General features: G+C 46.0%; 2 protein-coding genes across 2 annotated transcripts in view; one reads left to right on the top strand and one right to left on the bottom strand.

Moving 5' to 3' along the window:
• The window catches only part of IQCK (IQ motif containing K), a 102,908-nt gene extending 90,486 nt beyond the window's left edge, over positions 1 to 12,422 (bottom strand). The window contains exon 1 of the mRNA XM_063430338.1: positions 12,350 to 12,422. Coding sequence (XP_063286408.1) covers positions 12,350 to 12,410 — 61 coding nt within the window. The 5' untranslated portion in view covers positions 12,411 to 12,422. The remainder of the gene's footprint in view (positions 1 to 12,349) is intronic.
• Positions 12,423 to 12,508: 86 nt separating this feature from the next.
• KNOP1 (lysine rich nucleolar protein 1) overlaps positions 12,509 to 22,965 on the top strand; it is a 28,817-nt gene continuing 18,360 nt past the window's right edge. The window contains exon 1 of the mRNA XM_063430333.1: positions 12,509 to 12,546. The gene's annotated coding sequence lies outside the window, so the exon portion shown is untranslated. The remainder of the gene's footprint in view (positions 12,547 to 22,965) is intronic.

Raw genomic sequence — 22,965 nt, 5'->3', positions numbered from 1 at the left:
CAGCTTACTTAGCCTACATTTTGCCATTTGGATTACAATTTTCTTCCCTTTGGAGTATACAGGGAGTGCAGAATTATTAGGCAAATTAGTATTTTGACCACATCATTCTCTTTATGCATGTTGTCTTACTCCAAGCTGTATAGGCTCGAAAGCCTACTACCAATTAAGTATATTAGGTGATGTGCATCTCTGTAATGAGAAGGGGTGTGGTCTAATGACATCAACACCCTATATCAGGTGTGCATAATTATTAGGCAACTTCCTTTCCTTTGGCAAAATGGGTCAAAAGAAGGACTTCACAGGCTCAGAAAAGTCAAAAATAGTGAGATATCTTGCAGAGGGATGCAGCACTCTTACAATTGCAAAGCTTCTGAAGCGTGATCATCGAACAATCAAGCGTTTCATTCAAAATAGTCAACAGGGTCGCAAGAAGCGTGTGGAAAAACCAAGGCGCAAAATAACTGCCCATGAACTGAGAAAAGTCAAGCGTGCAGCTGCCAAGATGCCACTTGCCACCAGTTTGCCCATATTTCAGAGCTGCAACATCACTGGAGTGCCCAAAAGCACAAGGTGTGCAATACTCAGAGACATGGCCAAGGTAAGAAAGGCTGAAAGACGACCACCACTGAACAAGACACACAAGCTGAAACGTCAAGACTGGGCCAAGAAATATCTCAAGACTGATTTTTCTAAGGTTTTATGGACTGATGAAATGAGAGTGAGTCTTGATGGGCCAGATGGATGGGCCCGTGGCTGGATTGGTAAAGGGCAGAGAGCTCCAGTCCGACTCAGACGCCAGCAAGGTGGAGGTGGAGTACTGGTTTGGGCTGGTATCATCAAAGATGAGCTTGTGGGGCCTTTTCGGGTTGAGGATGGAGTCAAGCTCAACTCCCAGTCCTACTGCCAGTTTCTGGAAGACACCTTCTTCAAGCAGTGGTACAGGAAGAAGTCTGCATCCTTCAAGAAAAACATGATTTTCATGCAGGACAATGCTCCATCACACGCGTCCAAGTACTCCACAGCGTGGCTGGCAAGGTATCAAAGAAGAAAATCTAATGACATGGCCTCCTTGTTCACCTGATCTGAACCCCATTGAAAACCTGTGGTCCATCATCAAATGTGAGATTTACAAGGAGGGAAAACAGTACACCTCTCTGAACAGTGTCTGGGAGGCTGTGGTTGCTTCTGCACGCAATGTTGATGGTGAACAGATCAAAACACTGACAGAATCCATGGATGGCAGGCTTTTGAGTGTCCTTGCAAAGAAAGGTGGCTATATTGGTCACTGATTTGTTTTTGAATGTCAGAAATGTATATTTGTGAATGTTGAGATGTTATATTGGTTTCACTGGTAAAAATAAATAATTGAAATGGGTATATATTTGTTTTTTGTTAAGTTGCCTAATAATTATGCACGTAATAGTCACCTGCACACACAGATATCCCCCTAAAATAGCTAAAACTAAAAACAAACTAAAAACTACTTCCAAAAATATTCAGCTTTGATATTAATGAGTTTTTTGGGTTCATTGAGAACACGGTTGTTGGTCAATAATAAAATTATTATTATTATTAATAATTCTGCACTCCCTGTAGTGATTCAAACCCTGAAGTGTCAATTCAAAGAATATAGAGAAAATATAGACCATACAGACACACACTGACTCAAATAGACACACACTGACCCATACAGACACACACACACTGACCCATACAGACACACACATACAGACACAAACTGACCCATACAGACACACACACATACAGACACACACTGATCCATGGAGACACACTCTGACTCATATAGACACACACTGACCAATACAGACACACACATACAGACACAAACTGACCCATACAGACACACACTGACTCATACAGACACACACATACTAACACACACTGACTCATACAGATACACACTAACCCATACAGAGACACACATACAGACATACACTGACCCATACAGACACACACTGAGCCAAGCAGACTGACACACATTGTGATGTCCCATTGACCCTCTTACCTTTATTGCACGTATGACTTTGCTTTTCGTATGTTCCTGGCAGCTTAACTGTGCCCGGGTATCTTCACTCCGTGTTAGCCCTGCCCCTGCTATGCTCTCGCCCACTTGTCCCCACATACAGGGCAAGAGCGAGACAATGAAACGCCCTCGTGCTGCTACGTATATGGGAGTCTTTTTGGGGGGCCTGGCTGAGCAGGCTGAGGTGGAAGCTGCCGGACCAGTGTTATACCGGGCGGTAGTCAGCAGCCATGTAAGTGCTCCCTAGCGCCCAGTAACATGGCCGGCGGCACGATTTGTATAATTACTTCAACATAGAGGGGCAGCCAAAAGAGCAGAGCAGTAAAGCTGCTGCCGGCACTCCCCTTTAAGCAGCGTCCTAGGCGGCAGCCATGGATAAGAAAGCCTTTTTCTGGAGTGAGGGGCAGGCTTATGGGACTTATAGGCTTTTTTTTTTTTTTTTTTATACAAAAGCTATAAAGATTGAGCATGCAAAAAATACAGTATATTAATGAGGTCAAAACCAAATGCATTAAAGGAACATTATTGACACTATAGTGTTAAAACTACCATTTAGGTGACTTGTCCCCCTTAATAGTTAAGAAAATTTACCTTAATAACAGCACCGCACAGGTCTGCCGGCGCTGGCCCCTCCCCCGATCCGCCTCCTTGGCAGATATCATCAGAATTCCCATAGGAAAAGCATTGGATTGGCTGAGATCTTCAAGGAAGCCTGGCCAAATCATCATCTCCTCATAGAGATGCACTAAATCAATACATCTCTATGTGGAATGTTCAGCGTCTCCATGCAGAGTATGTCTGAGGATTGGCCACTGGAGGTGTCCCTAGGGACCAATGTAAACACTGCCTTTTCTCATCATTAATTACATGATTTTGCTATTTCATGACGAAAAGTCATGATTTTATGAAAGACACGGAGGCGAGTATTGCTTAACCCTTTCTTTACTGTCCACCAATAGCAGCAAAGTATATTAACAGTAAGAAAAAACAGTAACCATAGAGATAGGACACTCCCAGTATAATAGGCAGCACCTCCTCCTCCAATTCCTCTTTCTTTGGAGATGCTACCCGCCAACAGCTAACCGGAAGTCAGGAAACAGTCCAGCACTAGAAGGGCCACGGCCCAGCATCCTTGTTGATACAGGAACAGCGGATGCCCTTGAACATAGGCAAAACCGGGAACAAATGGTGAAACTTTTAACCATAGGGAGTCCATCTCTTTGTCAACTCTTGAACTTCAGCTAACTTGTGGAAGTCCTGAGCATAGAGACGTCCTTCATGCGATGCGCTTAGAAGTGGATCAACCTGTGAAGACATAATGACAGGAGCCCAAAGGTTAAATCGGTACTAACACTATTTGCCCATGCCAAGATACGGTACATTGGAAACCAAGCCACCCGTTAGTGTACCCCCATTCGTACCTGAGTAAAGAGTCCCCATGTATGTGAAGTGTCATGAGTCAGATGTACATATAAGTTATACATTCATGGAAGGCAATGTTATACTTACCGCCCGAAGCGAGAAAAGACAGGGGGGGAAATTCTATAAATAAGTAATAGGGAGGGGCAATACTCGCCTCCGTGTCTTTCATAAAATCATGACTTTTCGTCATGAAATAGCAAAATCATGTAATTTTATGTCAAGACACGGAGGCTCATATTGCTAGTTTAAAGCTGATCCATGACCGACGAGAAAACGTGTGGCTGAGGTCGGAAGTAGAATTCCCTGAAGGTGGATTCTCTGGACCAGTCCGCCATCCTCATAAGGTCTTCCAGGCGTGCTCCCGAAGAGGCCATAGACGTAGCTGAAGCCCCACGTGTGGAGTGGGCGCTAAAGATGGATGTGTCCACCCCCGCCTGCGACATAATCCACTTCACCCAACGAGCCAGATTCGTGCTGGATACTGGGGTGAAGGGTCGACGGATGGAGAGGAAAAGTTGAGGCGTTGAAGCCGACCTATGGGCCTTCGTCCGAAGTTCGTATTCCTTCAAACATGTCACTGGGCACAACATCGGGTTATTAGGAAAACTCGGGTACGAGACTGAGCGTATGGCCGTCTTAGTCCTTCTGGAGACATTGAATGTCACCCCGTCCGGGGTGAAGGATCTCGCATCGTGGTCCAGGGCACGTACCTCCGAGACTCGTTTACAGGAGATGAGGCAGAACAGGCATACCAACTTGGCAGAGAGTTGTTGTAAGGTGAGGTCCGAGTTGGGAGGCCAGGAGGAAAACAGCGATAGGACGCAGGTGACGTCCCATGTGGCTGTGTATCGAGGTCTGGGAGGACGCGAGAGGCGTGCCCCTTTGAGTAAGCGGCATACCAGGGGATGCTGGCCCACTGGGCAGCCGTTGAAACCATGATGAGCTGACGAGATGGCTGATCTGTATAGGTTGATCGTGCGATATGCTCGACCCTCTTCAAATAATGATGTGTGGAACTGGAGTATCGTCGTCACAGGAGCCGCCACGGGATCCAGGTTCCTAGCCAGGCACCAACCAGTCCAAGTTCTCCAAGCGGTCCCGTATGAGCGTCTAGTGCCGGGAGCCCATGCGTCAGCCAAGAGGCGTCGAGTTGCGTCCGAAATTCCTGGGACTTCTCAGGGATCCCCGAGATTCTCCATGCGAGTAGTCGCAATGATCCGTCCAGTAGGAGTGGATGTTGTTGGCCTATCGGGTTCAGTAGAAGGTCCCGGCTGGGCGGTAGAAGAGCAGGGATGTCTATAGCCAGTTCTAGGAGTTGTGGAAACCACGACTGGGTACCCCAGAATGGGGTTAGTAGGACCATCTGGCGACGTACCTGGAGTAGCACTCGGGGGATCATGGCAAATGGCGGGAAGGCGTAAAGGCGTGATTCGGGCCATTCCTGTAGGAAAGCGTCCACTTTCTCCGCGGCCGGGTCCGGGCGCCAGCTGTAGAACCTGGGTACTTGGGTGTTGAGTCTGGAAGCGAATAGGTCTAGGGAAAAGGGTCCCCAGAGGGATGAGACAGTGGAGAACACCTAGGTATCCAATTTCCAATCGCTGCTGTCTGCTAGATAGCGTGAGCTCCAATCCGCATGGGTATTGTGAAGGCCAGGAAGGTATTCCGCTTGGACCGTCAGGTTCCTGTCTAGGCAATAGGTCCAGAAATCTTTCGCCAAGCAGCCAGCACCGCAGAGCGTGTGCTGCCCAGGTGGTTGACATACCGAACCGCTGAAATGTTGTCCATCCGCAGCTTGATGCATGTACTGGCCGTGCCGTTCGCAAAGCTCTTGATCGCAAAGGAACCAGCCAGTAGTTCTAGGGCATTGATGTGGAGTCGGGACTCTGCGTCTGTCCACCGACCCCCAGTGGTCACCCCGTTGCAGTGTGCGCCCCAGCCGTGGAGACTCGCGTCCGAGTCCACCGTGAACTCCGGCTGGGAGCCGAAGATGGCCTTGCCATTCCAGGCGGATAGGTTGTGGATCCACCAGGTCATCTCGTCTCGGGATTCCGCGTCCAGGGGAACCAAGTCTGCATACGAAGCCCCTTTGTTGAGGTGTGCTATCTTCAGGCGTTGGAGAGCTCGGTAGTGGAGCGGAGCCGGGAACACCGCCTGGATGGACGAGGTCAGTAGTCCAATGATTCGTGCTAGGTGTCGCAACGACAGCTGTTGTCTCGTGAGGGCACGTCGTAGTTCCTTGCGGATGGAGCGTATTTTGGCTGGAGGGAGACTGAGAGACTCCGCTTCCGAGTCGACCGTGAACCCTAGGAACTCCATGTGTCGGTAAGGGGAGAGGCAGGACTTCTCCCCGTTGAGTAGGAAACCCAGTTGACGTAGGAGGTCCATTGTCCATTGAAGGTGTTCTAGGAGGGCTCTCCGATCTTGTGCCATGAGGAGGATATCGTCCAGATAGACTATCAGTCTGACTCCTCGACTGCGTAGCCAGGCCATGGCCGGTCGCATCAACTTGGTGAAGCACCACGGAGCGGATGAGAGTCCGAATGGGAGGCATGTGAAACGCCATGTTTTCGCCTTTCCAGAGGAACCTTAGTAGGTCTCTGGATGACTCGGCCACCGGGACAGTCAGGTAGGCATCTTTGAGATCTAACTTTGCCATCCAATCTCCGCGGAGAAGGTCCCGCAGGAGGTGGATACCCTCCATTTTGAAGTGGCGGTAGCGCACTATGGAATTCAGGGCCCAAACGTTTATAACTGGGCGCATCTGGCCGCCTTTCTTTTCTACCAGGAAGATGTTGCTTATAACCCCAGAATGTGCCAGCGGGGCACGTTCTATCGCTCCCTTCGTGTGGAGTGACAACAGTTCCTCGTCTATTAAGGCGCGGTCTGCCTTCGAAAGTACCATAGGGTGAGGGGAAGGAATGTGGCCCGGGGTATCTACCAATTCTATGTGGATCAAAACCCAGGGATCTGAGGTGATTTCTAACCAGGCATGGAAAAAATGACGGAGTCTGCCCCCTACACAGATATTGGAAAAAACACAAGGTATGTGTGGTCTTACCGTAAGGGCGTCTGGAACCGGGGTTCCCTCTGAAGCTTCTGGAGCGCCATGGTCTTCCACGAGATGGGAAGAAGGGAGACTTCCCTGGTGTCTTGTGTCCTGATACGGTGGCCTCTGGGTATAAGAGCCTCGTCCCGATCCTCGGGAGTTAAAATTAGACCGGCCGGACAGACGGCTCCTGAATCTGCCGGCCCTGGAAGAGACCCGTCCTTGAAACACCCTCCTCATGGAGGAATGGGCCTTGTCTAGGGCTGTGAAAGCACCAACGAAGCGCCCCAAATCCTTAATAAAGGAGTCTCCAAATAGCTGGCCCTGAGCCTCTTTACCTGCCTCAGTGAGGGCGAGGTTGGCCAATTTGGGCTCGATTTTAAAGAGGATGGCTTTACGCCGTTCTATAGACAGGGAAGTGTTTACGCTACCGGCTATGCAGATAGCCCTCTGCACCCAACCACGGAGATCCTCTGGGTCGACCTGTCTGTTCTCTGTTCTAGCTATCTCGGCCATGTCGAATAATTTAGCCTGGGGGCCAAAAATGTCCAGGTGTTTGTCCTGGCATGACTTTAACGCAGATTCCAGGCCCTTACGGGGATTCCAACCCATCTTGGCCAGAAACTGCGTCGTTTTAGGGTCTACAATGGGTGTCTCGCAGACTTTGTTAGGGATAAGGGGTCTAGGACATTCCGACCTGAGCTTATTGCGCGCCGTCTTGCTAAGGGGGCGCCTAACCCAGTTCTCAAGGTATTTCGCCACATGGGCGGCTGGGAGCCATTCTGCTGACCTCGGGTGATGGAGAGCATCCGGGTCAAACATAGGTTCCCCAACCGGGTCTAAGAGGGTCGAACCCGCGGTAGCGGGAGAGTCACTGCGAGAGTCACTGATTACCAATCCTGGTAGGGTAGGGGCAAAGGGGTCTGTGTCCTGCCCGTCAGACTCGTTCTTGGAGTCATCCCCGGACTCATCCATAGCCTCCTCACAAGACCCGATTTCTGAGTCGGAGTCGCTCTCTGTAAGTGCTCTGGCACATTTCCAGTGCCGCGCCCGTTCTGCCTGGCGCGGAAAGGCTCTTTTGCGTGATATAGGCACGCTATCTTTGGTGGATATTTTAACACCAGTCTTAGTGGTTCTGGAGGCGGGCGGGGTCAGGTGCTTAGATTTGGCCTTAGCCTTTCTAGGGTTGTCCCCTGGGTTGTTCTCTGAGGAACGAGATAAACGTGTAGGCATGGTAGGTGCCTCTGCGGGTATAGATTGTGCCAATAAAGCCTGAGATATAGACTGGGACAAGGCTGAGGACATTGAGCCCATGGCGGCCATGATGGCGTCTGTAACTGAGCGTTGCAGCGCCATGGCCTGGGCATCATCCGGCACAGACATAGGGTCACCCGCAGAAGAAGAGGGACCAGAGCTGGCAGAGTTAGGGCCAGCCAGTGCCTGGGGAATATCCCTATCCTCAGGGGAGAGAGGGGAGACAGGTCCCTTAGGTTTAGGCATAATAATAGTTATATTGAGTAATGTCAAACTCAAAACAATATTTCCCTATATAGGCAAATATATATAGTGTATATAGGGGTACAAGTGAAAAATATATATATTCTGTGGTAAAAGAAATAGAGCTGCTAACAATGTGGAGGATGCACTAGCAGGAGTTAATCACCCCAGGCTAGGCAGAGATAACAGGGAAAAAGGAGGGAGCTCACCAGGGTCCAGACCGGCAGATAAAGAGAACGGAGGGAAAAAGAGCGCCAAAGTGACTGATAGAAAATGGCCGCCGGGGGGAACACATAAAACAGGTGAATCCAGCATTCAAATGAAAAATTCGAATGCAGCAATAGGAGAATAGGCAGGCAGACTGGTTCACATCAAACAGGTGAATCCAGCATTCGAATGAAAAATTTGAATGCAGCAATAGGAGAATAGGCAGGCAGACTGGTTCACATCAAACAGGTGAATCCAGCATTCGAATGAAAAATTTGAATGCAGCAATAGGAGAATAGGCAGGCAGACCGGTTCACATCAAACAGGTGAATGCAGCGTTCACATGAAAAATTCGAACGAAGTAATAGGAGAGAAGACAGGCAGACCGGCAGAATAATGGAGGGAAAGTTTAGAGCGATACCAAGGGAATCAGAGAAGGTAGAGAAGGATAAAGCCGGACAGGGAAGGTCTGGGACCCTGGGCTCAACAAGGTATACAACAGAAGGTCAAATAAATACAAAATACAATCATACATTAACCAGTGAATGGTACAAAATGTCAGCAGAGAAAAATAATTTGTGAGGTACTTATCTGTCTGGTAGCAGCAAAGAAAGAGGAATTGGAGGAGGAGGTGCTGCCTATTATACTGGGAGTGTCCTATCTCTATGGTTACTGTTTTTTCTTACTGTTAATATACTTTGCTGCTATTGGTGGACAGTAAAGAAAGGGTTAAGCAATATGAGCCTCCGTGTCTTGACATAAAATCTGTAATTGTTCTAGTGACTATACTGTCCTTTTAAAGTTGTATTGGTCCTGGAGTGTCCCTTTAATGCAAGTATACATGTGTACACATTGCTGGGAGAGAAGAAGTTAACCTTTTAATGACATGCAGGCTTGCCACTTCTGCATTTTTTTTTGCCAGATACTTATATAGAAACTACATGAGGTTGCCAAGCATGTGTACAGTGCTGCCCAGTATCATGTATCACCCATATGCTCATGCTTATGGAGATTAATGATATAATCACAGCACGGAACTCATGCACCATGATTAATAAGTAAATGTTACCCGTGACCATATGCATACTAGATACTGCCAGAAGACACTTTACATGTGCCAGCCCGCAACTTTTGAAAGTCATATGTGTCCTGTAAAAGAATGCTGAGGTGGCAACTTTATGGTGAGGGCCTATCTGTAGCTGAATGTTTAGCGTTAAAGGGACACTATAGTCAACAGCTTAATGTAATGGTTCTCGTCTCTCAAGCTTGTCCCTGTCTTGTTTACATTGCTGGCTAGTAACATCTCTAGCAGTAGTCACGCAGGTGGCCACTAGAGGTGCTTCCTGATGTTCAGCGTCTCCACGCTCTGCATAGAGATGCATTTAAAATAGGGAATTACAGTTGAATGGTAATCACTCATGTGTAGTATATTAATTATAAGACTAAAATAAATTATTTAAGCTTAATTTAATAATAATAATTCTAGCCCACATTTTAAAGGGAAACTATAGTGCCAGGAAAACAAAGTTGTTTTCCTGGCACTATAGCTCCCTATAGTGCCCCCATATGTCAAGCACCCTTTCCCTTCTCCCCTGTAGTGCAGAAGGGGTTAAAAACCCCTTCTGTGACTTACCTGAGTCCAGGTCCCTCGGTGCTGGCTCGGGCTCCATCTGACGTCTGCCGGTGGGGGAGACCTAATGCGCTGTAGACAGTTTTGTCCGGTTAAGAGACATCCACAGGGACTTACCTTCACCATTGACAATATACAAATTTATATATTTGTAGTTTGTATTCATTTGTATATTGTCACTGTTGAAGCATTGGACCACTAGTGGTAACTGTATTACTACACCTGCTGTTTTTAACTTAAATTGGATTATCACCCATCATTGCTGAGAGTTTATGGTGATTTGGAGAAGAGAATCCTTGGATGGAAACATTTATACAAGGTATTTTTGCAACCTACAAATTGTGAGTGGCCTATTGGCATACACATCGTTGGCACTTTATCAACACATTCTTTTTTTTAGCAGAATATTCCCCTACTTTTATATGTATATCTGTTTGGAAGAGATGAAGTCTTCGGGGTATCTGAACTTCTCTCGTTACAGGGAAGTTACTTTTTACTTTATTCGTTCTTTCATTATAAGCACCTCGGTTTGTAGACACACACACATAGTTTTTCTATATTGCACACTATACCCCACACTACAGCTCCTGTCTTCCCCTCAATACACACACACACACAACAGCCCCTATCATCCACAATCTCCAACCAATCCCCTTCACACTCCAGCCCTTATTGCCCCCCTTACACATACACTACAACACCAATTTCCCCACAGACACAGTTTTCTTCCCAGAGTATAGCTCATATGCCCCAAATGCTTACTACTGCCCCTACCCATCCATCTACACCCTAGTATCCCTATTCCCCCAAACACACCCTACAGTCCCTATGCCCGACAACACACACTACAATCCCTATCTACATACAGCCCGTATTTACATGCACAAACATAAACTACACAGCAAACAGACCCACCGTCACACACAACCGCACAACAACCTCCCTCTCACACATGCAACCATACAAGCATTATTCCCTCCACACCCGCAGCATCTCTCATATATATTATCAGGGGGTGCATAGAGCGAGGTAACTGGCCTTTGGTATATCTAGCCATGCAATCGGAATGACTAAATTTAAGCTAAAATAGCCATGTGTGACTACAGCCAATTTGGAGAATTATTTCAGATCACCTATTTTTGCCTACAATTTGCCATTTGGATTTCAACTCTGTATATTTCAGGTTTAAGCAAATAAACACCTTAATGTATCTGCACAACACTGTCAGTGGTAGATAATTATGGAAGAGTAAAAAACCTGTTGGAATATGCAAAGAAGAAAGGAAACACATTTCTGACGACATTTGAAACAATTTAATCAATTGGAAAAGATTCTGAACCCGCTACTCAATAAACCCAAACACTCTTCAGAACACTCTGTTAAAGGAACACACCAGTACACCTCAGTGATCAAACCCATGGTAAGTAGTCAAATAGTTTTAAAACGTTTGATGTCGCTCCCTGCCTCCACTACTTTCAACAGAGAGCAAGAATCTGAGCTCCTACTAAGGAGCTTCGGGCTCTCTACCAAAAAGTCTACCCACGTAAAAAGTCAAACTATTCTAAACCAGTTTAACTGCTTACAATTGGGGGTGCCATGACACTCCTGGAACCATAACCACTACACATAGCTTTAGTAGTTACAGTGCTTCGAGTGTTCTTTTAAATGAAAATATCACGTATTCATCTGCCTAGTGCACAACATGCTGTATTTACTACTAACACAGACTGAAATATAGAGTTGCCACCATAATTTCCTGGACACCTTGTTGAATGCAGTATCTATATGTTGCAGCAAGGACAGCCAATCCATTAATTAATGGGACCCTGCTTCAAAGTGGCACTGTCACCGTCTGGGGACTTTGGAGAATTAGTCAACACCCCCAAAAGTGACATCGCCGATGGGGGTCCAGGGGCTGACTAGGGGTAGTGGGGGCAGGTAAAGGTGATATTTACTTCCCTGAACCCGTCCCTCGCGGGCACTGCCATCTTCCTTCAGTGGGTCCTATGCAGCATGTGCAAGAAGTCTATGGCGGATCCCGCAACAACCTCCATAGACAGAACCAATACTCTGCAGCCGTCACTGGACATGGGTGGGGGGCGGGGTTGACAAATCTAGATGGCGGTAGCTCCGTCCAGTGTCAAGAAGTGTCAGGCGTAGTAAACATACACAGACAAAGTAATCCTTGCTTTATCTCATTTTTCTGTGAAATTTCAACACAGTCAAAATGAGTATTTCATAAAGAGTCTATATTTATGAAATACTATTTTTTCAGGGGAAGGGGGAGGAAGGTGACGGTGCAGCTTTAAATAATGCATTGTATTGCCTTACAGCAGGCTTCCCCAAACTCCAGCCCTCCAGATGTTGGTGAACTACAACTCCCATGATTCTCAGCCTATTTCATTCATAGAATCATGGGAGTTGTAGTTGTATGCTGCGAGCCCATCATGCTCTCAGAATCTAAGGTTTCTGTAAAGGTTACAAACAGCCCTCCAGTGAATACCTTGACATATTTGTTCCCACAGGTTCCCCGGTAAAGTCTCTCTGCCACTTGATACAGCCATGGTCCTGTTGACAGTTACTATGACAACGAGTAAGCGGCCCCATTCCATTACCCAGAATACTCGCGGCGCGTTGGACTTCCGGGTTAGTCAATGAGGGAGCAACACGTGGGAGCCAGAGAAGCTAGAAGTGCTGGAGGTACGGGGAACCACGTGGGAGCTGATAATAAACATCATAAATATGGCTTATAACATGTGTGGGCAGCATTTGGAGGGGTGATTGTGTATCTGGTATTAGAATTACCTAAGGAAATAAAACCTGGCATTGTAGTGCATTCCATGCTCTGCTTTTACTGGGCAACAGTCAGTGTTAGTGATAGATACATTGTGACAGCTGTGCTCTGGATTCCCACTCTGTGCTTCTTGGCTGGCTGAGGATTATTCCTGGTTTAGGCTGTTTATGTCATTTTTTTAATGGCAAATGTGCAAGACAGGGTGTCAGATCAGGTCCAGTCTTTTGCTGGGAAATGTTGGAAGTATAATTATTACATTATCATTTATTTAGCAATAATAAAGAGCCAGTATGTTTTGCAGTGCTCTGCAACTGTGGGAATACAGGCATGCAATATACATACTAGTTACACAGGATTCCCCAAACTCCGGCCCTCCAGATATTGCTGAACTACAACTCCCATGATTCCATGAATGAGGCTGAGAATCATGGGTTTTGTAGTTCAGCAACATCTGGAGGGCGGGAGTTTGGGGAAGCCTGCAAAATAGAGGACCCTACCTGTGAGTCACTCTAAAGGGACACTCCAAGAACCATAACCACTACAGGATGCGTTGCTTTATTGCATATAGTACCCCAGCACTGCAGCCTAGTTTAATATTACACAGTTTAGGGGTGAAAGTCAAGAACCCCTCGTTTTCTTGTATGGAGTCTCTGCATGCTGTGTGGAAATGCACATCAGGGAAGGTTATCTCCTCTTTTCCCTTGGAAGGACCTGAGCTGAAGACATATACAGTTTCAGATCATCATATTTGCTTCTGATTGGAGCATCTCACCCTGGTATTGGAGGAATCTACCTCCAGTTGCAAGTATTCCCACTAAACAATGGTCTAAGGGGACAGTTGATTAGGTAATTTGTTTTTATTATTAATTAGTGCATTATCTGTATAGTGCACTAAAAATATTGGGTTCAAATGTATCAAGACAAATCCTAGGTAATTGTACAATGTAAGAAGTGGTAGCAATTAAACTTTCCATATAATGTTATGCTACTTTGCATTCTCCACACCCCCTTCATTTTTCCAGTGTGAAAGAACTTCCAGGTGCACTGTCATCCACTCTCATCACCTGTCTGTTAGTAGTCATTTTTGTCAGAAGTGCCACAGGGGTTAGAAAGATGCTGGACCAATGTGAATTAACAGTATAATAATGGGATTGATACCGGAGAAACTGACGGAAGCCAAGCACAGAGAGATGGACACAGGTTTCTTCAGGAAGGAAGAGATTCTTTATTGGATCACCGATCGGGACTCAGAGGGACTAGCGTCACCAAAATACAGCAAATTCTGAGCCCCGGACAATAGTGCAGGCTCCTTATATAGGCATATAACTCCTCCCATATTAAGCTCCACCCGCACATTCCCTTGACCAATCAACACAAATAAGAATTAACTTCCTGTTTGACCGCATGGCTTGTCCAGCACAATGGAGGAGGGGGAATACTACATCCTGTATTCTCGCACATGCTCCGTACACTACTGATCGTATCTTGCCTCGTGCAACCAACTGATCGATACGTCAGCATATGCACGTACACATGCCACGTGGTAATCTCGGCCTACTAAATTTATTTTTACCGAGATTCCACCACATTCCCCCCTTTGATGCCTCTTGATATTTTACAATTACTTGAGGCATCACATAACCTTAGTTTGCATACACCGCAAGTTACCTTGAACCAGACCAGACTTATCTTATGATGTGAATCTTCAACATTCATCTTCTTGCATTGGTTCTCCCTGATCTAGAGCCTTATATTTATAAATCGCCATTATCTGTGCAGCAGCCTTCCTCTCTGCTATACTTCCTATCAGGCTTTGCACAGACCTAACTACCAGGGGTATAAGACACGGTAGGAGTAGACACAACAGTAAAATCAGTAGGACTCCACCTACCACTGCCTTAAGCCCTCCAAACCATTCATACCAGCTACCAAACCAACTACTTGGATTGTACCCTTTCCATACCTGAGTAGGCACATGCGCTAGTTTAACCATATGGCTAGTAAGCTCAGCTATTGCTTGCCCTTCGTCGTCTATTTGAAGACAGCAATTGCTTAGGTTAAACTTCCCACATACACCTCCCTCTACTGCCAAAAGGTAATCCAAGGCTAATCTATTTTGGTAGACTGCTGTCCTCATCCTGGTGTTATGCTTCGCTAGAAGATTGAGCGCTTGTGATGTCTCATTAGTGATAATCTCAACCACCGCCTGTAATCTTATAATACGGTTGAGCATATAAATAGGGGTTCTATAACCAAAGGTACCATCCTCAGCCCACGTGGCTGGCCCATAATAGTCTATGATACGCTGGGGAGGCCATTCATTATCTTCCCAGGTGCCTATCTCTATGGGTCCCCTTTTCTTCCTATGATTCACATCATACACTTTAACACCTAAAGTCTCACCTGTTTCAATCGGTAACAAGAAGAAGGATGGTTTGAGCATACCCAACACACATGCCCCTTCCCAGTCCTGTGGCAGCTCCGAATAGGCTTTCTTACCACAGATCCAGTACAAATTTGCTGGGGCTCTCCAGGTAGATGTGATGGATAGATCAAACCACACATCCTTTAAATTGGCATATCTAGCAAACGGGTTAGATGGTTCTGAGACATTTGAAGCCGACCACCAAGTTGTATTCTTTGTATCATCATCATAAGCTTTTTGCCCTAGACAAGTTAATTCTCCTACAGAAGTATTATACATTATTCCTTTCCTTGCTATGCAAACATAACCTATGATGGAGGTCTTTAATCTCCACTCAGATTTACCTCTAACACTCATATGATAATCGGCTTGTGTAGATATTAGTTGGTCAACTGCCTCAGAACCGGACATTACCTCCTTTGCTTCCCAAGGCCATTGGTCTCCCATGTTAGTACCTCCACACACATAGCAGTTGGTAACATTAAGACTACCGGCAATACTTTCAGCTAAATCGATGAACAGGTTTTTAGCGTTATGGGGGATCTTATTATCTATGCTCATCTCTTCATAAAAGGAATGATATACTTGATGAGTCTGGGAGGATACCGTATCAGTCTCTATCCCTATAAACAATAATGTCCCAGGATCTAAACCCGTCCCGTATATCTGAAACCCAAATAAATTTCCATACTTATCTAAGAACTTGTCAGGGTTATTAATAAGTATATGGACTGGGTTACATTCCATAGACTTACAATATGGGCTAGTCGGCAACTTAGTCACTATCATGTCTTTATCTACTGTCTGTCCCCAAGTCGCCCACCCCACACAAGACCAGTATGGACAGAAGTTATAGTCTTTATTTGGGCATCTAGGACTCACATATTTATTTTTGCTACTGGGACAAATGTATTTATCGTTAGACCCATACGTCCTCTCCCATCTAAGATCCCCACATACATTCCACGGCTTTCTACCACTCGATATCGCTTTGCACGCATCAAATAGCAGAACACCCGAAGAATGTACGGATTCTAACACCGTCTTATTAATTAGGGTCCCCTGAGGATCTCCATTCCTGAGAGTCAACCAAATTGTACGAGGTTGATACTCTGGACTGAAGCACTTAGGTTCTCCTACTCCTAAATGGCACACACTATAATCTATATTTAAGTATCTACATCTTGATACCTCTCCTTTACATTCGTATTGTGAATGCCAAATTAGGGTTTGGGAAATATGGTTACCTGTTCTCGTAGTCTTAATGCATACCTCACAGCTAGGAGTGTCGGTACCTCTACCTTCCTGAATATAAAAACACATGTAAATAAACACAATCAAAAGCACATCTTTCGCCGTCATCCTCAGTCTTCGTCCGTGCGATGGAACCTCAGCTTCCAGGATGTGAGGGCTGCAGGGAATGGAGTTCTGCTCGTCTTCACAGGTGTCCCTTCGGGACTTTCCTGGCTTATACACTATGTGATGGTAAGCGGACAGGCTTTATTATGGCCTTCTCACTCACACCTGTAACAATAAAATTTGTAATCCACAATAATTCCTCGTTACTCCGACTGAGTAGTGCGTTTCAACCGGATCTTGCAGGGATTCTCTGGATCTGCTGTAACTTGCCAAGAATCGACTGCTGCTGGTTTAACCCTGGAGTGATGTATCCACGGAGTCACTTCTGCTACTTTTATCGCTGTAGGGGTAGACAAAAGAACAACATAAGGACCTCTCCACTTGGGCCCTAACGGTACATTATTCCACTCTTTAATCCACACTTGGTCTCCTGGATGATAATTATGAACAGGGGGATAAATATTCACAGGTAATCTATCTTGTACCCATTTCTGCACCTCCTCCATAGTCTTACCCAACTCTACAACCTGCTGCCGGGTAATTCCTTCTCCCAACTGACTCAAATCCCCCCTTAAGTTACCAAGTACGGGAGGTGGTCGCCCATACATAATTTCAAAAGGAGAGAGGCCCATCCTTCTGGTAGGGGTACTGCGGATTCGCAATAGAGCTATAGGTAAGAGAACGTTCCACTTAAGTTGGGTTTCCTGACACATTTTAGCCAACTGGTTCTTTATAGTTCTATTCATTCTCTCTACCTTACCAGAACTCTGGGGTCTATATGCAGTATGAAGCCTCCACTTTATACCAAGCATATGAGTCAGTTGTTGTAGGCACTGGTGAACAAAAGCTGGACCATTGTCCGATCCTATAGAACAGGGTAGTCCATATCGGGGTATTATTTCTCGTAGCAGGAATCTCACAACTTCTCCTGCTTTCTCTGTACGAGTAGGACATGCTTCTACCCAGCCTGAATAGGTGCACACAATTACCAGAAGGTAACGATGTCCACCCGATTTAGGCATCACTGTAAAGTCTATTTGTAGATCGGACATGGGGAGTCCCCCCATAAACTGGACTCCTGGTGGCTTTACTGGTCCTTGTCTTGCATTATTCTTAGCACACGTTACACATCTGCGTACAATGGCCTGAGTCAAGTTGGACAATCTTGGTATGTAGAAATGTTTCCGGAGAGATTCTTCAGTACTGTCTCTCCCAGAATGTGTCCCGTTGTGATAATTTTGGACAATTTCTACCGCTAGCGATGCTGGTATAACTATTCTTCCATCTTCTAGCTGATACCACTTGTTCTCCAGATACTTTCCCGGTTCAGTCTTTAACCACTCCTCTTCTTGAGTTGTATAAACTGGAGTCCATTGAGACAGTGGGGTTGGTATTAGAGCAGCTATATGCCCCACATACTCCTGTCTTCCTGATTCAGCAGCACGCTTAGCTGCACTATCTGCCATCCGATTTCCCTTAGTTACATCACCATCTCCTCTCAGATGCGCTCGACAATGTATGATACCGACTTCTTTCGGCTCCCACACTGCTTCCAATAGTTGTAGGATTTCAGCTGCGTACTTGATTTCTTTGCCTTCTGAATTCAGTAGTCCTCTTTCTTTATACAAAGCTCCGTGGGCATGAGTGGTTAAAAACGCATACTTAGAGTCCGTATAGATGTTTACTTTTAAACCTTCAGCCAATTGTAACGCTCGTGTTAGTGCTATTAATTCTGCCTTTTGTGCTGATGTTCCTTTTGCCAGTGGCCGAGCTTCTATCACCTTGTCTATTGTTGTCACTGCATATCCTGCATAGCGGATCCCTTCTTTTACATAACTACTGCCGTCGGTATAATATTGAACATCGGGGTTCTGGATGGGAAAATCACGAAGATCTGGTCTACTTGAAAATACTTCATCCATTACTTCCAAACAATCATGTTGACTTTCAGTAGGTTGTGGCAAAAGGGTAGCTGGATTTAAGGTGTTTACAGTCTCTAAATGCACTCTTGGGTTTTCACACAACATTGCTTGATACTTGGTCATACGGCTGTTACTAAACCAATGATTTCCTTTGTAATCCAACAACGTCTGTACTGCATGTGGGACTCGTACATAAAGTTCTTGACCCAGAGTGAGTTTATCGGCTTCAGCTACTAGCAGGGCGGCTGCAGCTACGGCTCTTAGACAAGGTGGAAGTCCGCTGGCCACTGCATCCAGTTGCTTAGACATGTAGGCAACAGGTCTTTGCCATGATCCCAAGTACTGTGTCAATACTCCCACAGCCATTCTTCTTTGCTCGTGTACATATAAGTAGAATGGTCGTGTGTGATCAGGTAGACCTAATGCTGGGGCACTCATCAAAGCCTTCTTCACATCTTCAAATGCCGTTTGCTGTTCTTGGGTCCATAAGAAGGGGTCGTGCTCTGTACCTTTGATAGCTGCGTACAGAGGTTTTGCTAGTATCGCATAGCTGGGAATCCATATCCTACAGAAGCCTGCTGCTCCCAAGAATTCTCGCACTTGTCTTCTATTCTTGGGTATTGGTATTTGGCAGACAGCTTCTTTTCTCTCTGGCCCCATAATTCTTTGACCTTCAGAGATATGGAATCCCAGATACTTGACAGTTGGCAAACACAACTGAGCCTTCTTTCTAGACACCTTGTATCCTGCCTTCCAGAGAATGTGTAGTAGATCGTGCGTTGCTTGCTGACAGATTTCTTTTGTAACTGCTGCTATCAACAAGTCATCTACATATTGTAACAAGACACACTCTCCTGGGATGGACTCGAAATCCAGTAGATCTTGACTTAAGGCTGAGCCAAATAGGGTAGGTGAATTTTTAAACCCTTGGGGCAGTCTTGTCCAAGTCATTTGGCGTTTTGAGCCCGTTACAGCGTTCTCCCATTGGAAAGCGAAAATACATTGACTTTCTGCGGCAATTCGGAGGCAAAAGAAGGCATCTTTGAGATCTAAGACTGTGAAGTAAGTAGCCCCGCCCGGAATTAAAGCAAGCAGGTTATATGGATTGGGTACAACTGGATGTATACTAACAACCGCATCATTGACTGCTCTTAAGTCCTGTACAGGTCGATACTCATCTGTACCGGGCTTTTGAACAGGCAGCAATGGGGTGTTCCAGGGGGAAGTACAGAATTTTAGGATACCATACCGTATGAACTTATCCAGATAGGATTGGATGTTCTTCTTAGCCTTCTGCGGAATGTGATATTGTCTTAGGCTCACTGGATAAACCCCATGTTTCAGTTCAATTTTTATTGGTGGAATATTGCGGGCCAGTCCTGGTGGGTTGTTCTCTGCCCAAACTCCTGGTATGTTAAATAATGTCTCATCACTCCTAGGGTTTTGGCTAGTCAACACTGTATAAAGTCGCCACTCTTCTTCCTTTGGTACGGATAAAGTCATAATACCTGAAGGTCCATTAAACTTCAAAGATGTTGTTCCATTTGGTAGGAACGTAATCTGCGCTTGTAATTTTGATAGCATATCACGTCCCAGCAATTGGACTGGACATTCAGGCATATAAAGGAATTGGTGTTTTACTACGTGGCCTCCCAATGTACAGAGTCGACTTTTAAGAACCGGTCTTTCAGCACTTCTTCCAGTTGCTCCTATCACAGTAATAGTCCTTCCAGATGGAGGAGCAACTAGATTAGTCACCACTGAATGTTCAGCACCAGTGTCGATCATGAACGCACTCCTTTTCCCCCCTATTGATACATCGACCATAGGCTCCGCTCGACCAAGGGGGATGGAGCCCGGTCGGTATCAATAGTCCTCCATGACCGTGTCAGCCAATCCTACGAAGTCCCTACCTTCTCTATCGCGGGACCTTTGCGCTGCTGGAATATACCTGTCTTCCCTAACACTTCCTCTGTTCCCATTACTCCCTCTATAACCATTACTCCCTCCGGGGCCTCCTCTACCTCTCGCTCTGCCTCTAAAGTTTCCGTAGCCTGCCCTGGGTTGGTCTCTCTCGTACTGCTCTCTTTGCGGACATTCGTTCCTCCAATGCCCTTCTTCCTTGCAATACGCGCACTGATCCCTACTCAAAGGCTCCCTACTCCATCTATTATTGCCTCTATCTGGGCCCCGTTTATCTACGCCTGCGATTGCTACCGCTAGCATATCAGCCTTTTTACGCATCTTGCGCTCTTCCTCTTTCTTATTTTCTGTATCCCTGTTCATATAAACCTTATTTGCTACCTCCATTAGTTGGGTGATGGACATACCTGCAAACCCTTCTAACTTTTGTAGCTTGCGCTTAATATCTCCGTAAGCTTGGCTGACAAAGGCGGAGTTAACCATTCGGGAATTGTCTGCGTCTTCCGGATTAAAGGGGGTGTACAAGCGGTACGCCTCCAATAATCGGTCATAAAAGACACTGGGCGCTTCATCGCTTTTCTGAATCACCTCAACTGTCTTCGACATGTTAATGGCTTTCTTTCCTCCTGCTTTCATGCCAGCAATTATAGCGTCTCTATAGGCTCTGAGTTGAACCATATCAGCACCATTTACGTTCCAATCGGGATCGGTATTGGGATAGTGTGTTGCGGCCCATGCTGCTGGATTAGCTTGGTTCAAAGCACGGGCTCTATCCTCTAGTGCTTTAATGGCTGCTTGATTTATTCTTGTCCTTTCCTCATTGTTAAATAAAGTCATTAGTAACTGCTGGCAATCAGCCCATGTCGGATTATGCGTCTGTACTATTGAGGTGAACAGATCAGTCATGGCTTGTGGTTTCTCAGTATACGAGGAATTATGGGTCTTCCAGTTTAAAAGGTCGGTAGTGGTAAATGGGACATATACGAAGACTGGGTCAGCGTGTGCCATTTGACCTGCGGCATCGATATAAGCTGACCCGGGATTTAGGCGAAGAGGCATCTGATAGTGCTTTAATTGTTGGGCACCAGTCAACTGTCGGGTTTGGATGGGGCTACGTAGGGAGGCGTCAGTCATGGGTTCCGGTCGGGGAGAGATAGGGTATGGGGATGTGGGAGGTTGGTTTTGGGAAAAGGTGGTGAATAGAACACTTCGGGCCGAGCTAGATGAAGCTTGACCGGAAGTCTGAAGTGGCGCCAAATCAGGATATTCGTTTTTAATGGGGGTGGGTTCTGGTTCCGGAAGGGGAGATTTAGTACGAGGGGGGGTGGATCCTGTACTGGAGGAGGAAGCGGAAGTGGATGGGGGTAATGAGGGGAGGGGTGCAGGACTTCCTGCGTTTACGTCACTTCCTCTTAACGGAAAGTAAGGGGGCGGCAAAGGGATCTCGGACTCAGGGGGCGTGTCCAAAATGGGCCTAACACCAGTCCTAGTGGACGAACAAGTCCTAGCTACCATGAGGCGACACTGCTCCTCGTGGCATGTCTGGAGCCATTTTGGCGAGTCATTTACGGCCTGTCTCCAACAGTCAATATAAGGAAACTGGCCGTAAAGTTCAGGCCTACCTGATACAGCCACGTGTAAGCGCTGTACCAGAGTTAGATCCAAACTGCCACGTGGCGGCCATGCCGCAACCAAAGTAGGCCACTCCCTAGTGCACAAAGTAACTAAACGCACAGAAGACATCTTAACCCCAAAATCACAGGTTTTGAATCCCTTTTTAAAATTCTTAACCATACATCCTAAGGGATCCGGAATCGTTGACTGCGACGCACCCATATTTAACAATGGAACGTCGTCGACAACGATTACTATACACGCGTACTATTCAACAGTCACACCCGTTTCCTCTGGCAACAGCACCACGTGGTACGGTTACCAAGTGAAACGTACACAATAACAATAAACACTCAGGGAATTCCCGTACACACACAGCTGCTACACCAGTCACTATATAATCAATATTATGCCCTTTGGCGTAACTATACAGTCACCCACGCTATAATTCTCTATATACGAATTACCCGTCTATAACACACCCCAGTAACATCGTCTTTTACAAATAGCGGTTACAGTACGGTTAGCATAGGTCAAAGCACAAGTTAAGGTCACAATACAATTATTAGTGGTTATGGTGTTAAAACATGCAATTGACGACAATGATTAGTACTTATTATACAATGTCAGTAAATATACAGGGTTATGGTACCGTGCACTATAATACAGCAACACACTATTAACACTCTCGCTAGACGGCTGAGCTCGCGCTATCTAACAAGATATACACTTTACTAAAACAATCGTTAACACATTTACAATTCCCAACTAAACTATTGGCCAGTACCTTGAATGGACTACCTAAAACTATATACACCCGTTTTGGTTAGCCACACTGCCCAATCACCACATATATAGCGAGCTAGAGAACCGAATTTACACAGGCGCCTCTTAGTCGCACTATACAACGAGCTAGAGAACCGAATTTACACAGGCGCCTCTTAGTCGTACTATCAAAAGTCTAGTGGGTTCCAAATTTACACGCCTTCCCACTTAGCCCAGATAGGATGAGAACTAGCGAACCGAATTTACACAGGCGCCGCTTAGTCTCCCGGTCCCTCCGACCTAGCGAACGTAATATA

Source organism: Pelobates fuscus, chromosome 8, assembly GCF_036172605.1.
Source record: "Pelobates fuscus isolate aPelFus1 chromosome 8, aPelFus1.pri, whole genome shotgun sequence".
Lineage (NCBI taxonomy): Eukaryota > Metazoa > Chordata > Amphibia > Anura > Pelobatidae > Pelobates > Pelobates fuscus.
The sequence above is the reverse complement of the archived record's forward strand: the minus strand, read 5'-3'. Positions and strand labels throughout refer to the sequence as shown.